At 40.5% G+C, this 15,876-nt stretch overlaps 1 protein-coding gene and 1 long non-coding RNA gene across 3 annotated transcripts in view; one reads left to right on the top strand and one right to left on the bottom strand.

The window, feature by feature from the left end:
• Positions 1-15,876, bottom strand: part of LOC115764818 (proteoglycan Cow) — a 65,281-nt gene that overhangs the window by 13,865 nt on the left and 35,540 nt on the right. For both annotated transcript variants that reach the window (XM_030708067.1, XM_030708068.1), the window contains exons 2-4: positions 14,436-14,502; positions 14,195-14,297; positions 13,722-14,081 (exon numbers count right to left, since the gene is read on the bottom strand). In XM_030708067.1, coding sequence (XP_030563927.1) covers positions 13,722-14,081; positions 14,195-14,297; positions 14,436-14,502 — 530 coding nt within the window. The remainder of the gene's footprint in view (positions 1-13,721; positions 14,082-14,194; positions 14,298-14,435; positions 14,503-15,876) is intronic.
• Positions 3,391-4,868, top strand: LOC115764823. The gene is made up of 3 exons (XR_004018048.1): positions 3,391-4,389; positions 4,443-4,651; positions 4,714-4,868. It is a non-coding gene; the product is annotated as an uncharacterized LOC115764823 (long non-coding RNA).

Raw genomic sequence — 15,876 nt, 5'->3', positions numbered from 1 at the left:
AGTCAATACAATTGTAGTTGATGGTTAATTGTATGGTCGAAAAAAATATGGGCAACAGAAGGTTAAGCTCAAAGCGCATGGGCAAATCGGAGCGCAGCGCAACCAGCTGATCGGTGAATACGATGATACATCTTTGTGTACATATATTTGATTCTGTTAAAAATCTTTTCTTTTAGGTTGCTTCTGTTTCAGCTAGTAATTGAGCGGGGTGTAGGTAGAATCAAAGATGATAAGCATTCACCAGACTGACACGGTCATAAACATATTGATCGGAGCTAAAGCGTAATGTGAAACAGAAAGTAAAAAAAACTCAGCAGGTGCGCATGTCAGTTTGGCTGTGCTTATCTGTGCCAAAATAAGAAAATATACTCAAAACAAAAGGTTAAAAACTTACATGTATTCCTCGATGAAAGGCCTTCCAGCGGAGAGTTTGCAGCAAATTTTATTTAATTTTTTTTTCATTTGTTTTCTTTTGTCTTCTGTGGGGCTTTAAATTGTTTTGATTATATTATTATGGCACAGGAGGGTTTTTAAATTGTGAGTACTAAGAAGATACTCTCCGAAAATAAGTGGGAAAAAAAATATAAAAAAAATTCTGAAATGACTTTGGACTCTACAAGAAGGGGGATAGATTTATACTAGTATTCCTTTCTATATATATAAAGCTATGTATATAGATGTCAATTTTTCTTTTTCACTGCACTTGCACGCGGTTTTTTGAGGGCCTAATAAATGCACTTTTCACAAACTTTTGGAAGTCTCTCACAAGATTTAGTTAACAATTTTTTTACTAAAAACATTTAACAGCAATTTTCATGCATCTGCACGCTCCGGCCAACTTAATTGGCGATGTCATCTGGGCTTCTGATCAGCGGCGCGTCAATGGGGCCCAGAAGGCTACTGCCTCTTCCGGATTCCAAACTGTGGAAACGGCGCCTGCCCTTGCTGGCATGAGCAAGGGTATGGCAGCTGATCCGCCGTTGAGGCTGACGTCTATTTAATGGGGGCAGAAATGTCATTGCCGTCCCAAGAAATTACAGTGCCGTCCAATTGGCACACGTGGCGGCTGCCTCAAAATAAGTGGGTTTTTCTGTCAGAGACGGCGGCGGCAAGATTTATTCCTCCAAAAATTACTTTCGGCAGGCAAGCAAGAACTGGTTAAAACTGTGACCAGATCTTGGCACAAAGAAATATATGCCGGTGAGGTGCTGGTGGCCGGGTGGCGGAGCGAAAGGTTATCATCAAATGAACAAAAAAATTTATTTCGCCAATCGGTTACTTTTAGGGTTTTTCTTTTTATTTTTTTGTTGTTTTTGGTTCAATTTAGTTGGAATTTAAATTAAACGAATTAAACGACTGATGCCCGAACTTGTTGCTTTTAGATTAATATTTTGGTGGGGCTATGTCCGCACCGCCGTAGCCAGACCTTCGATGGTAAAGTAACTTTTGAAAAAAAAAAGGGTTATATCCGGGACCTGCAGGCTTATATAGGGTCTCAGAGCTTTTTTCTTTCCCGGATTAGAGGGAAGATAGCTGCGCTGCCAACGTGCACGCAGGCGGTTTATAGCAGCGGCTGACTCATTCGCAGCTGACCATGACAGACAAAAGCTGATCGCTATAGCGTCGTTACACAAACGCAAGCTGTTAGGATCGCTTACGCGGTTTAATTTAAATAGGAAAACTGCGACCATTACACCACCCGATAATATCCTACCGTTAGACGGGTATATTAGCGGGAATTAGACTCTAATGTCCTTGGCATGAAAAGTACCAATTTCTTTTCCTTGCTGATTTTCAAGGGAATAAAAACAATTTCCGAGTTTCTTTTTGACACGGCATTTAATAAACTGGGGAGCCAGTTTAGCATTAAAATTGTGTGAGAATTTACTAAGCGCAAAATTTCGACAGAACACCTCCTGTCCTTCACGAAAAGAAACAGGCTTGCTGCGTAAATTATATTGAGCCGCATTGCGCTCATAGGCTTTCCTGATGTTTTTCTGAATATCTGTCCTTAGCAATGCCAAATGGTCAGACCGCAACAGGGGGGCCTGCGGTTCTTCCAATAAGGACAACTCCTTCAATAATTTGTAATCGGTACCATGAGTGATCATATCCACCCCGAATAGGGCACGGTATGGAGAACACCCAATCGATTGGTGCAGAGCAGACCTTAAGGAGCATGAAATCCCTGTAATATGTTCATCCCAATGGGTCTGATCCTGTTTTAAATACGAGCGAATGGCGGCGAGTATTGAGCGGTTAACTCGTTCTGCAGCATTGCTCTGCGGTGAATATAGAGCTGTATACAGATGTTTAATGCCAAGTTCGGCTAAGAAGGCATTGAACTCACGAGCTTTGAACTGGGTGCCGTTGTCACTTATTATAGTTTGTGGCACACCAAAACAATGGAAAATTTGTTCAAGAAGAAATTTTTGTATCACAGCTGAGGTGAATTTCTTCAGGGGCTGCAACCAATGATACTTGCTAAAGTGATCTAAGACTATTAACAATCCCACATGACCGCTTTTGCTTCTAGGGTATGGCCCAAGCAGGTCAATATAAAGCCTTTGAAATGGTCTGCAAGTTGGGATGTGAGCACCCATAGGTGGCCGAAGGGTATAATTTGGAGCCTTAGTTTCTTTACATATCTCGCAATTTCGTATGTATTCACGTACATCTTTAACTAATCCTGGCCAGAACAAATGTCTGCGGATTCTCTCAATGGTTTTTTTGCATGCCGGCGTGAGACGACGTTATGCTGTCATGGGCTTGTTTGAGCACATCGACTTTAAGTCGATCAGGCACCCATAGTTTCCACGAAGGACTTTCTTGTGACGAGTCTCCCCTCGAATGTTCGGTGCGTACATACAAAAACTTATCAACTATTTTTATGTCCGGAAACTGAGTAAAATTTTGGGAAAATTTGTCTTTAATTTGTACATAGCTGGCGTCCATAAATGTATCGGACTCAAGATCTATTACAGGACCCATGTCTAATTGAGCGATTTCCTTCTCAGGCAACCGAGACAAAGCGTCGGGAACAATGTGGTCTTTGCCTTTCCGATGGGAGACGGAAAATTTAAATTGTTGCAGTCTAAAAACCCATCGTGCCAGTCTACCCGATATATTTTGCTGGCGCATAAGCCATAGCAAACTAGAATGGTCGGTAACCACTTCAAATTCCTGGAGTTCCAAATAACATCGGAACTTTTCGATGGCTAATATGACTGCTAGGCATTCACGCTCGGTAACACTATAGTTTCGCTGCGCACGGTTTAATTTTTTTGACATGAAAGCTATCGGTTGTTCTTCATTATCTTCAGACATCTGTACTAAAACGGCGCCAATGCCAAAATCACTAGCGTCACAATGTAAGAAAAATTTCTTCTTAAAGTCAGCATTTTTTAAAACCGGCGAGGATGTTAGCACTGTTTTTAAGTTGTCCATTGCGGTCTGTGCTTCAGGGGTCCACTCAAACTTTTTCTTTGTCGATAATACGTCCGTTATGGGGCAAGTGAGATCGGAAAAGTTGCATATAAACCGACGATACCAACCGCAAACTCCTAGAAATCCTCGAACTTGCTTCAAGTTTTTTGGCGGCGGCCAATTTACAATACAAGCTACTTTTTCCGGATCTGTGCAAATACCTCCGCTACCAATCACGTAACCAAGATAATTGATACTTGTTACACAGAATTGACTTTTCGAAATATTTAAAGTCAAGTTGGCTTTTCTAAACTGCTCAGCGATGCGAACCAATACCGCCAGATGTGAACTGAAATCTTCGGACACAATACACAGATCATCTAAATATCCAAACACGCAATAGCGCAGGTCAGAAGGAATTATCTCGTCCATTAACCGACACATGGTAGAAGGCGCGTTACAAAGGCCAAAGGGCATGACCTTAAACTGATATAGCGGTCTTCCGGGGACCGTAAAAGCAGTGAGAGGCTTTGAATCCTCGGAAAGTTCTATTTGCCAATAGGCGTCTTTCAAATCTAGTTTGGAAATTATATTCGCCTTAGGTAGCCGCGAAAAAATGCCATCGATGCTCGGCAAAGGATAAGCATCTTTTTTTGTGGCGTCATTCAGTCTTCGAGCATCCAGACAAAGGCGAACCTTGTTGGGCTTAAGGACGAGTCGCATAGGCGAGCTCCAGGCGCTTACCGACGGCTCAATAACTCCAAGCTGCAACATGCGATCAATTTCTGCATATAACAACTTTTCTACGGCCGGACTTACAGGATAGAATCTTTGTTTCACTGGACGTGCGTCTCCTATATCTATACGGTGTTGGATCAATGTTGTGCGGCCTAATCTATCAACAGCGTTGGGGAACAACTGCTTTACTACGTGCAGCTGTTGCGTTTGCTGGCTATCTAAAGGGTATGCAATCGACTCTGTTTCCTGCTCTTTTTCCATTGATTTTAGTTCTACAGAATTTATAATGCTTGGTGCGAGCTCAAAGGCTCTCCAAAAATCATGACCCAAAATTAGATTTTGGTTTATAGAAGGAATCACATACAGTTTCAAGGACTTGGTAGCCGATTTATACTGCATTTTAACTTCAAGCATTCCGATGACTTTCTGACTATGGCCATCTGCTGTTCTGACATGCGATTTAATAGGCTTAAATTCCGGCATTACGGTAAAATCTTGTTGCGCAAGCGTAGAACCTATGCAGCTAATATTCGCGCCTGTATCCAATAGACCAAGCTCGGTAAAGGTTAAAAACGACACTTCGGCATAGCTGCGCATATCGGTGGGATTGCAAAAAACGGTCGAAACTAAAAGCTTGCTATGTTGCTTGATTTTTGAATAATAATTTTTCAAGCGCTGCGTACGCTGAGAAATACGGGGTTTTTCTTCATAAAAAATCTTATTTCGGACATGCAAATAATTAGCTAACCGTTCATGATACGGTAAAAATCGTAATTTAATAGTTTTAGCTATTTCTAAATTGTTGGAATGTGACTTTAAAGTCGGTGTAGGGACCAAGCTTTTGCTTCGGTCCACAGTTACAAAGTTCGTATGGGAATTAATTAGATTTTTGGGGGCATCCGACTGCTGCTGGATGCACCCTTCTGTTGGTTTTCCGAAGCTTTACGGATACAGTTTTGGCACTGGGGCTTATAAATGTTGGGTGCCCCGCATCCGTAACAAAATATACGGCGGTCAGCAAGGCAATTTTCCCACAGATGCCCTTGCTCTTCGCAGTTCCAACATTTAAAGTTGGTATGACATCTACGAATTGCTGCGATGTCAAAGTTTGTATCTTCTGAATTTTCTACCTCCGGTTCATTAAAAGACTCTTCTAGTCCATATACTTGGCGACGGCCAATAGTTCTGGATTTATTCATACCATCAGTGCGACAACTGAGCTCATGAACTAAATTCTCGTTCATTTGGACCAATCTACGTAGATGGCCAACTGAACTTATTGGCTGGTATAGCAGTTTATGTCGGGTTTCGGGTAATAAATTATTTTTTAAAATTTCGATTAACTCCTCCTCGTCAATTTTAATTGCAAATTTATCGATCAGTGACGCTACAGCGTCATGGAACGACACAAATGATTCCCCAGGGTTTTGCTTTCTAGCTCTTACCAGTTCTTTGCTCATAAAATCGGACCGATAATCTTTGTACTGATGGCGAAGTGCAGTACAAAATTCAGTCCAGACTATGTGGTCTACCTGCTTGTGGTACCGCCAGTACCAGTCACGGGCTTTGCCTAAAAATAGCACATGTAAGTGCTTACAGAGACCCATAAAGTCGCTGTCCAAAGTTTCATCAGTCAATGTTTTGACTCTATACAGAAATTCTTCTACCCCTAATCCTTCGGTAGACCCATCAAAATGAAGATTCCATTTTTGCATGGTGTCAGCAATTTTCCCATTTCGGAATGACGAACTACTAGGCGACACCTGGATCGGGGTTGGCAACACTCTTGGAAAGGGTGGTGCTTGTATTTGCAGTGATGACATAACGCGAGTAATTGATTGTTCGATCATCTCCTGAATTATCCTATAGTCCACTCCCAGATTTTGGCGGGTATAATTGGACTGAGTGGGTCTTCCTCTTCTTCTTACACCAGGAGCTGGTCGTGCAGGAGCGATTTCAGGTGGATTCGTGCTATTGCTAGCGTCGAGTCCTGATTGTGGTACATCACTAACATCTAATAACCTTGCTGTTGGATTCTCGCCACTCTGGGTCGGACCAGGATTAAGAGATTTTGCTAGACTGCGCGTTACCGTTCTCCCTATGTTAGTAGGTGGAGGTGGGGCAGATTGTTTTCCTCTCGGCGAGCAATCTCCAACAACTAATTTAATTGAGGCTGGATCAATCACAGCACTACAACTGGGACATTTAGCATGGTTTACCAACCAACCTTCCAAGCAAAGTTTGTGGAAAACATGCCTACAAGGGGTGCAATAGCAAGACTGTGTATTGTCCATTACTAACTGGCATAGAACACAGTGGTTATCAGCGGTCTCTGACGACGGCTGTACATTTTGTGGGCTGCGTAAAGGCAACATGCTTCATTCATATTTTCCTGATTCGTGACATTGGTTTGGTAATATAATAAAGTAGAAGTTATTTGTTTTTTTTTTTTTTTTTTTTTTTTTTTTTTTTTTTTTAATTACGAAATATAATCGCCTCAATGAAAGTAGGTAATTTATCTGGTTTATTGAAACTACTATAGAAAGCGGTTTGTAATATTCAACATTTTAATCTAATCAGAAATGTTCGGCAAGGATATGCAAAGCAGCATATGGCCAAGTTCCGGGCAACATTCTAACTATCTTTGATAGTATCGTTAATACAAAACCATTCAATCTAACTTTATAACTTTTGGCTCCACGAAGACTGAGATTTACTTAACCATCAACAAGCTATCAAGTAGCAATCAGTACTGATATCTTAGCAAAATATGCAGTATTCTAAAATTGCATTTGAAAGTATTTCTACCTAAGCAAACCTAATCTGTTGTTTCTCCAAAATTATAAGAAAGAAAACGAGCAAATGTATGGGACCGATTGTATAGCTGGTGTTAATAACTATAGTCGTGTTTATATATAGGCACTCAACAATATAGTAAGGTCAGATTCTCGGCATAATTCAAGCTCTGAATTGTAAGCATCGTAGTCCTAATTACTATCTTGTATACTACCAGTATCTGCGCATGCGGAAGATAGACTAAACCAGTCACATCGACGTCAGCGTGCGTGGACAATAATATAAAGACTCATTTTTTTTTTTTTTTTTTTTTATTTTTTTTTTTTTATAGACAACCTCGGGCCCCATGATTGGGCGCCAAAAATTTATGTGGCAAGTACTGTGGTGAAGCTACTCTAGCAATACATATCGGGTAGCAACGGTGACGGCGGTTGGCAGCCAATCTTCACAAAATAATTCGGGAAGTAGTCACCGAGGCCCCTCGTGGTTGAGTTAGCATGGCAGGGCGGGATCCTCTTGTTCCCTAGCTCTTTCGGGTGGGGGGGTTCTTTTTGCCATGTCTCGACCTGCATACACAATTTTATTTTAGGATCCCTACAGAATCTAAATTGGAGACCGATACTCCGCAGAAACAAAATCTCAAACAGGCATAACTTAACGAGCACTTAAAGTGCCAATACAATGGTGATAGCTTTCATTAGGGCATATATATTCCGAAGAGGCGAAGTCTTGGATGTAAGCTGACTCTCGCGTTCGATACCCTCCCAACCATGATCTTCAGCGTTTAAGGTTTTGAAGATCCCAAAAAAAACATTCTTCTACTACATTATATCACCATGTCACCAGGAAAGAAAACTTAGCAATTCATAATCAAAATCCGTAATTAATATTTATTATAAACAAAAGCATTATTCAATGAAACTGAATCCTTCCGTTAGATAATCTGCATCTTATTACAAGTGGCATTAATGATTCAACAATAATTCAGTAACTAAAACTAGTCCGTTAATATTTTTACAATGTCTCAAAGATTCTTCAAAAATAATTCATTTTATAAACTATTCAGTTAATATTTTTTTTTCTTATTGATCAAAAAGAAACTCTCCAAATTTCGCTAAAGTGCATTTTAATAATTATAGAATATAGCTAGGTAAGAAAAAAATGACATTCGTAAATTGAACTAAAGTGTATTCGGCAAAAGCAAAAAAAAAAAGTTATTATAATAGAGTCAATACAATTGTAGTTGATGGTTAATTGTATGGTCGAAAAAAATATGGGCAACAGAAGGTTAAGCTCAAAGCGCATGGGCAAATCGGAGCGCAGCGCAACCAGCTGATCGGTGAATACGATGATACATCTTTGTGTACATATATTTGATTCTGTTAAAAATCTTTTCTTTTAGGTTGCTTCTGTTTCAGCTAGTAATTGAGCGGGGTGTAGGTAGAATCAAAGATGATAAGCATTCACCAGACTGACACGGTCATAAACATATTGATCGGAGCTAAAGCGTAATGTGAAACAGAAAGTAAAAAAAACTCAGCAGGTGCGCATGTCAGTTTGGCTGTGCTTATCTGTGCCAAAATAAGAAAATATACTCAAAACAAAAGGTTAAAAACTTACATGTATTCCTCGATGAAAGGCCTTCCAGCGGAGAGTTTGCAGCAAATTTTATTTAATTTTTTTTTCATTTGTTTTCTTTTGTCTTCTGTGGGGCTTTAAATTGTTTTGATTATATTATTATGGCACAGGAGGGTTTTTAAATTGTGAGTACTAAGAAGATACTCTCCGAAAATAAGTGGGAAAAAAAATATAAAAAAAATTCTGAAATGACTTTGGACTCTACAAGAAGGGGGATAGATTTATACTAGTATTCCTTTCTATATATATAAAGCTATGTATATAGATGTCAATTTTTCTTTTTCACTGCACTTGCACGCGGTTTTTTGAGGGCCTAATAAATGCACTTTTCACAAACTTTTGGAAGTCTCTCACAAGATTTAGTTAACAATTTTTTTACTAAAAACATTTAACAGCAATTTTCATGCATCTGCACGCTCCGGCCAACTTAATTGGCGATGTCATCTGGGCTTCTGATCAGCGGCGCGTCAATGGGGCCCAGAAGGCTACTGCCTCTTCCGGATTCCAAACTGTGGAAACGGCGCCTGCCCTTGCTGGCATGAGCAAGGGTATGGCAGCTGATCCGCCGTTGAGGCTGACGTCTATTTAATGGGGGCAGAAATGTCATTGCCGTCCCAAGAAATTACAGTGCCGTCCAATTGGCACACGTGGCGGCTGCCTCAAAATAAGTGGGTTTTTCTGTCAGAGACGGCGGCGGCAAGATTTATTCCTCCAAAAATTACTTTCGGCAGGCAAGCAAGAACTGGTTAAAACTGTGACCAGATCTTGGCACAAAGAAATATATGCCGGTGAGGTGCTGGTGGCCGGGTGGCGGAGCGAAAGGTTATCATCAAATGAACAAAAAAATTTATTTCGCCAATCGGTTACTTTTAGGGTTTTTCTTTTTATTTTTTTGTTGTTTTTGGTTCAATTTAGTTGGAATTTAAATTAAACGAATTAAACGACTGATGCCCGAACTTGTTGCTTTTAGATTAATATTTTGGTGGGGCTATGTCCGCACCGCCGTAGCCAGACCTTCGATGGTAAAGTAACTTTTGAAAAAAAAAAGGGTTATATCCGGGACCTGCAGGCTTATATAGGGTCTCAGAGCTTTTTTCTTTCCCGGATTAGAGGGAAGATAGCTGCGCTGCCAACGTGCACGCAGGCGGTTTATAGCAGCGGCTGACTCATTCGCAGCTGACCATGACAGACAAAAGCTGATCGCTATAGCGTCGTTACACAAACGCAAGCTGTTAGGATCGCTTACGCGGTTTAATTTAAATAGGAAAACTGCGACCATTACATCCTTCGCCCGTTACATATATTTACAGAAAAATATAATACCCTTTTCTACCCTATAAAAATGTATCATGTACACACTTTTAATGCATGCCTTTATATATGAAAATATTCATAAATAATAAATTCAAATTATTGCACCATCCGATGCAGCAGTCCGTATACGTAATTTGTTAAAAATGGGGCTCGTAATTTGTATCAGTGCTCGATGATTTTAATTGGCCGACTCCGGACAGTCACTGAATTGAGGGCGAGAGCATTTTATATAATTTGTTTTCCACTTGAATTTAAAAAAATACATTTAAGGCCGTGCAAATTGAGTGTGTTTACACAGTAAATTGCGTTTTAGGTCTGTTTGTATGGATTTTATAGCTGGTTTTTGCTAATTGTTGACAGCTTTAATGGCACAGTGGTTGATTTGAAGTCTAGAAAAATATGAGATACAAATTGGAAATTGTAATTCGACACTTGAAGTCTGCTTTGAGCAATTAAATGAGTACGCCGAGCTGTAATGTTGTTTGGCAATTGCAGGCAGAAAACATCCCAAAACAAGAAATATTCGTAGCTTAGCTGATTGTCGATGCTTGAGAACCCTTCGCACTCTAGTTTTTCTGGAAGCTAGCTACACGGTATCTCCTAGTTAAACACTCGACTTCATGCCACTAGCTTCTATGTTTTTATGTATATTGCGCTGCTTGTAATTTTGTGCATAGTTGTTTGCACTCTTACGGGTAAAATAAGTTAAAAATTAAATTGCTTTTTACACAACTTGCAAAGAAAACCCGAATAAAAAGGAAATGGAATAAAATGGAATAAAAAATATGCACTTGAATTCGTCAAAGCTTGCCAGCTTATTGCTGCCAACATTTACATGGCCATTTAAGCTTTCCAATTTCGTAGCTAAGCCAAGGCAAGAAAGTCGTTGGCCAAAACTAAAAAGCATCTGCTTTATGGGTTTGTATGTTGGTGATCTCTAGTGAAAAGACAGTTTTAATTAAAAAAGCAATTGTAGAATTTTTAGCAATTGTGTGCCGTATATTAAACGTATCCCAAATTTAATTATCAACTGCAAAAGGTAGCTAAATTTCCAACATGTACGACATGTTTCGCCAGCTTTGGGTCAATGGTTGCTGCGGTTACTTTGTACAAATTGTACATCAGTAAAAAGCGCCACACATACCGCTTGCTGTAAAAATTTGTGAATTTTGCTCGAATATTTGCTTTCAATTTTCCACCAAACAAACGCCCACACAGCCAGGTGAAACAAAGGATGGGGGTGGGGCAACAAAATTTCAAGCTGCCTTTGACCCGCTGATGCTGACAGCTTTATGTGCATATAACCAAAAGCAGCTCAGTGGTTTCGAATGACTGCCAAAATCAGGCACATAGCCCGGCTGATGTTGTGTTGCGTTGAGCTAAAGGGCCAACTATGTGAAAGCCAGCTCCGCTCTTATCCTTTTGCATACCAACAACCATAGGCGGGACCATATTGTTACAAGAAACAATGCCTGGCTATATGAGTTATGAGTGTGCATGTGTTTGTGTGTGTGTGTGTGTGTGTGTGTGTCTGTGTGTGTGCTCGTGCGTGTGCGTTACACTGCTTTATGGTCTATTACAAGTGCCTCGCAGATAGCTCTCTGTGACTTCTGCCCCCCTCTCAACCACAGCAAGTGTGCCATAGACAGAGACAAGGCAAATCTTTTGTTTGAGTCGTGCCCAAATGGAGAACTAAGGCAACGCCAGTGAACAAGGAATGGCAGATAAATTGTACGCGCAAACTATTGATTTTGTAAGCCCAATGCTCCCTAGGCACAACACAAGACCCCCTCTCCACACCCCGCCACAACCCATTTTCCCACTCTATGTTGTTTTCTCCAAGTGGCATACAAAGTCTGTGCCATTGACATAGATACTGGTATATGCACAAAAACGACATTCTTTTGAAAGCAAATTGAAAAGAAAATGCGGAAAATATGTCAAAAGCCATTTTTTAATATCAGAGGGCGTGGCATGACTCTTGATTTGCCAATATATAGATTGATTACGCGGCCATTAACTGGCACAATAGAGGCAAGGTAACACAAGGCACAATGTTGCGTCTATATACATAAAGTTTATATCTTAAAAATGAAATTCCTGTCTGACTGACTCTTCGATTTTAGAGACTTTAGGATATAGATTTTACATTTTAAGCGCAGCTCCTCCTATTTTGTCTTAAATCATCGATTACTACATCTATATCCAAATCGGACTTTCTAATATTACATACGTTGATCCGGAATACCAAAAATTGTGAAATTAATTTGTGGAGCTATTGAATTGTTTAGTAAAAATTGCATAAATATCGGACAGGCACAAAACAAATTAGGTAAGCATTTTCCACTGTGTGGGAGCACAGCCGCGCGGAGCAAGCGGCATGCACGTGTTTTTTGTATTGGTAATTAGATGATTCGATTAAAGCCTTATAAGCCTCTTTCAATTAGTTATTTATAGGACTTCATTAGGCAAAATTTTGCGTGTCAGAAGCCATGTATATGATTATTAAATTAAAATTGTTGCTCATGCTGTTATTGCAGTCAAATTAGTCTTTTATTGAACAACAGGATTTACATGCCGTAATATGCATGACCAGTTTAATTAATTACAGTAAAAATATTTAAAGAATAATAAATTCAGTCGTGGCGCAAGGTACTCATGAAAATTAATTTGCCAACCAAAAAAACTGTTATCAACGGATAAAGAAAACCTTACGCAATGCTATAAGGGCCCACCTGCCACCTGCCACCTTTCCACACGGACCCAGGCAAACGAAAGCTTGAAATTAAATTTAAGGCAAAAAGCAAACGGAAACGGAAACGGAAACAAGCCGAAGCCAAGAATAAACAAGTGCACAGCTTAAGAGCATTTTAGCCAACGTCTTGGATATGCTCGCTGATTATCTTTGCTTGGGTATAAGTATCCGAAGGGCTGCCTCTAAGTAAATATTGGTTCTAAGAGCGACAACTGTTATTGATTAGTTTCAGATTTCCTCTGGGTAGAATATCTCTACATATTTTTGAATAGACCAGCAATAATACTAGCACAAAGGTACATGCTACTCAATGCCCACATACGCAATCGGATATTGACGCTTGGATGTTGTGAACAATTTTCCGTTACAGTCAGGCACGTCAACACGTCGGAAATAGGCCAACTCGTCAGCTCGTAGCCATGGCTATAACCAGCAATCGCTACCAATCGAACCTTGGCCGAGCGCCGACTTTGACTTCATTCCTAGGCTGTCACACCTGCGATCCACTTCACTCCCCACTAACCGACTATACTGGAAATTCCTGTACGTTTGGTCGCGTGCGAATTTGCAATTTGGGTTAGGGTCAGAGCGATAATGTTGTTCAAGTCAAAGGATACGAGTATGGCGACTGCTGCAAAAGGGTAAAAGGCCGTAAAGCTGTCGTTTCAGGCGATTCTAGTGAAAACACGGCAGCAAACAAAAAAAAACAATAACAACAAAGACTTTGCCGATGACGCAGCACAATCAGTAGAGCAGAAAAGGAAATAAGTACAGCAAAGGCAAAATGAAATGCGTGCTAAAAATTGTACTTTATGTTGGAATTTGTGTACGCGATAAAAACAATTTGTTATTAGCCTGCCGGTCATGCAAATCCCAAATAGGAAGATCTCTGCAGCGAGATTAATATCTAAGGTGGCCACCCTGAAGCGTTTTCATTTTCTTTTAAACGACGCCCACGCGATGAATAAGAATTTGTTAAATGAAATGTAAGAGTTCCATTGATATGCAAAGCCCTGAAAAAGGATTGGACTTGGCCAAGTACACGAATACTCACTCCAACTCCTCGTCATCGTCCTGCTGAGCGGGCGCTGGTTTTTGCAGCTGCTGCTGCTGCTGCTGCTTATCGCTGGCGGCTATGTTGTTCTCATAGAAGACGTCGTCCTCTTTCGACTCGTCATCGTCGCCTAGGCTCAGGCTCTTATCTTCATCGTCGTTGTTATCCTCGTTTGCCTGGACGTTGGCTGGAGTGTTGTTGTTCTTGCTGTTGTTGTTGTTATTATTGCTGTCGCCATCGCTGCTGTTGTCCTCGTCATCGTTGTTGATATCCTCAGCATCCTGGCTATCGTTTTCCTGCTGATTGACACGCCGCTTGGCTTCCTCCTCCAAATATTTGGCCTTGGTGATTATCTCATCGCTAAAGCAAAGGCAGGGTTAAACGGGGTCGGCAAACAAGTTTTAATTTAATTAGTTTATTAAGTTTCTCAACAACCACAACAGAAATTACAAAAGGTGCCTGCGGTCGCTTACCGATTCTTGTGCAGCTCCTTCTTCGACACGCACACAGCACTGAACTCATCCTCCAGCAGGCAAATTTCGCGCTTCTTACAGTTGAGCGGCCGGCAAAGGTCACCTGTGGGCAATAGAGCGTGACACGGGCGTGCCAGTCATATTTAATTTATGAAATTTTTCAAATGTTGCTATTTGGCATTTAAATGAATTGAAACTTCGGCCTTGGCATTTCTAACGTAACGCCCACAGGGTTACTTACTTGAGGGATCATGTATCCAGCGCTTGCGTTCGCCCAAGTTTTTGTTGCCCTGCGTATTTTTGTTTATCTAAGGATAAATATAAAAAAAAAACGAATGTTTCATTAATTTACATTGTGAGTAAAATCTTTTATCTCTTAATTTCGTTATTTAAATGCAGAAATGCAAAGCTCCCGTTCCTGTCATATGCCACACTCACATCAAAAAACACACACAAGATATGCAAGTCCACTGGCATAGAGATTATGCCAACACATGACGTATACGTAATATACAAATGAGAGAAACAGCAGCTGCTTTCGCAGCTACCAGAACCACAAACGAACCGCGTTGGTTGCGACTAATGAAGTGCTTCTGGCAGGTTCATTGTTTTAGAGATTTTAGTACAAATTTAAAAAGAAGTATATCTGCTCCAGTAAAATATAAAGCTTTAAAAAATGCCGAAAAGAACAGTTAAATTAAAATACCCCTATATTGGGCTATATATAATAACAGTTATCTGATTTTTTCAACTTATCAATAGCATGGAAAACCCTTAAATATACACAGAATTATAATGTTTTTAATACTACATACATATATATGACAAAATTCAAGTCTTGATCTATTCCACCTTAATGCATTACGAAAAAAGTGTAGACTTGGCATGTTTAATTTTGATGTTCACATGACAGTCACACAATAAAAACAATTAGCATAGCAGGATTTGGGCAACTAAACTTTGAGCTGGCAAGCAGACTCACATTGTTTGGTATACATAAACATGATGGAATTTTTGTGCTCAAAATGTAAAAGAGATTTAATTTAATTTGACTTCATTCAATTTTATGTGGAGACATGGCCACAAGCTGCCGTCGCCAGCATATGCGAGCCACAATGTTATTAAGTGCAATGGTGCGTATGAGTATTATTTAACTTGACTCTAAAATATGTTGCAACAAACAGTAATAATAGTAATAAAGCCTTGTCATGGCTAGCTGGTACATTGAACATGACTAAGCCCAAAAAAGACTATGTACTTTCACTCGCTGCTCAGACGCCCCTGTGACAGCTCAGCAATGACTTGATAGTTTTGCAGGCCGGCGCCTGAAAGGCTGCAATGCAAAATTTACGGCGTGACAGCGTGCAGCATAAAAAGTCCGCCCATTTGTTGTTGCTGTTTATGGTGGTGCCTGGGCATGGGGAACAACAGCGGGACCAGCAGTTGCAGCGAGCATCAGCTTTAAGCGTCCAGTTGCTAAATTGGCAACAGAACTGTGTTGCAGCTACCCATAGTTAAACAGGTCAACCGCTGACCCTTTTTGTGCTGAATACCCGAGGTCAACTAAGTACTCAGCCACCAGCCAGGCACCACGCACCACGGACTTGGCATCGACAAGCGAAATGTGGCAATCGCACCCTATACAGTTTGCATGCATCCGTGCCCGTCTCAGTTGGCAACTG

Source organism: Drosophila novamexicana, unplaced genomic scaffold (assembly GCF_003285875.2).
Source record: "Drosophila novamexicana strain 15010-1031.04,08,12 unplaced genomic scaffold, DnovRS2.1 tig00000870-arrow-arrow-pilon, whole genome shotgun sequence".
Classification (NCBI taxonomy): domain Eukaryota; kingdom Metazoa; phylum Arthropoda; class Insecta; order Diptera; family Drosophilidae; genus Drosophila; species Drosophila novamexicana.
Note: the sequence above shows the minus strand (reverse complement) of the source record. Positions and strands in the feature narration are given on the sequence as shown.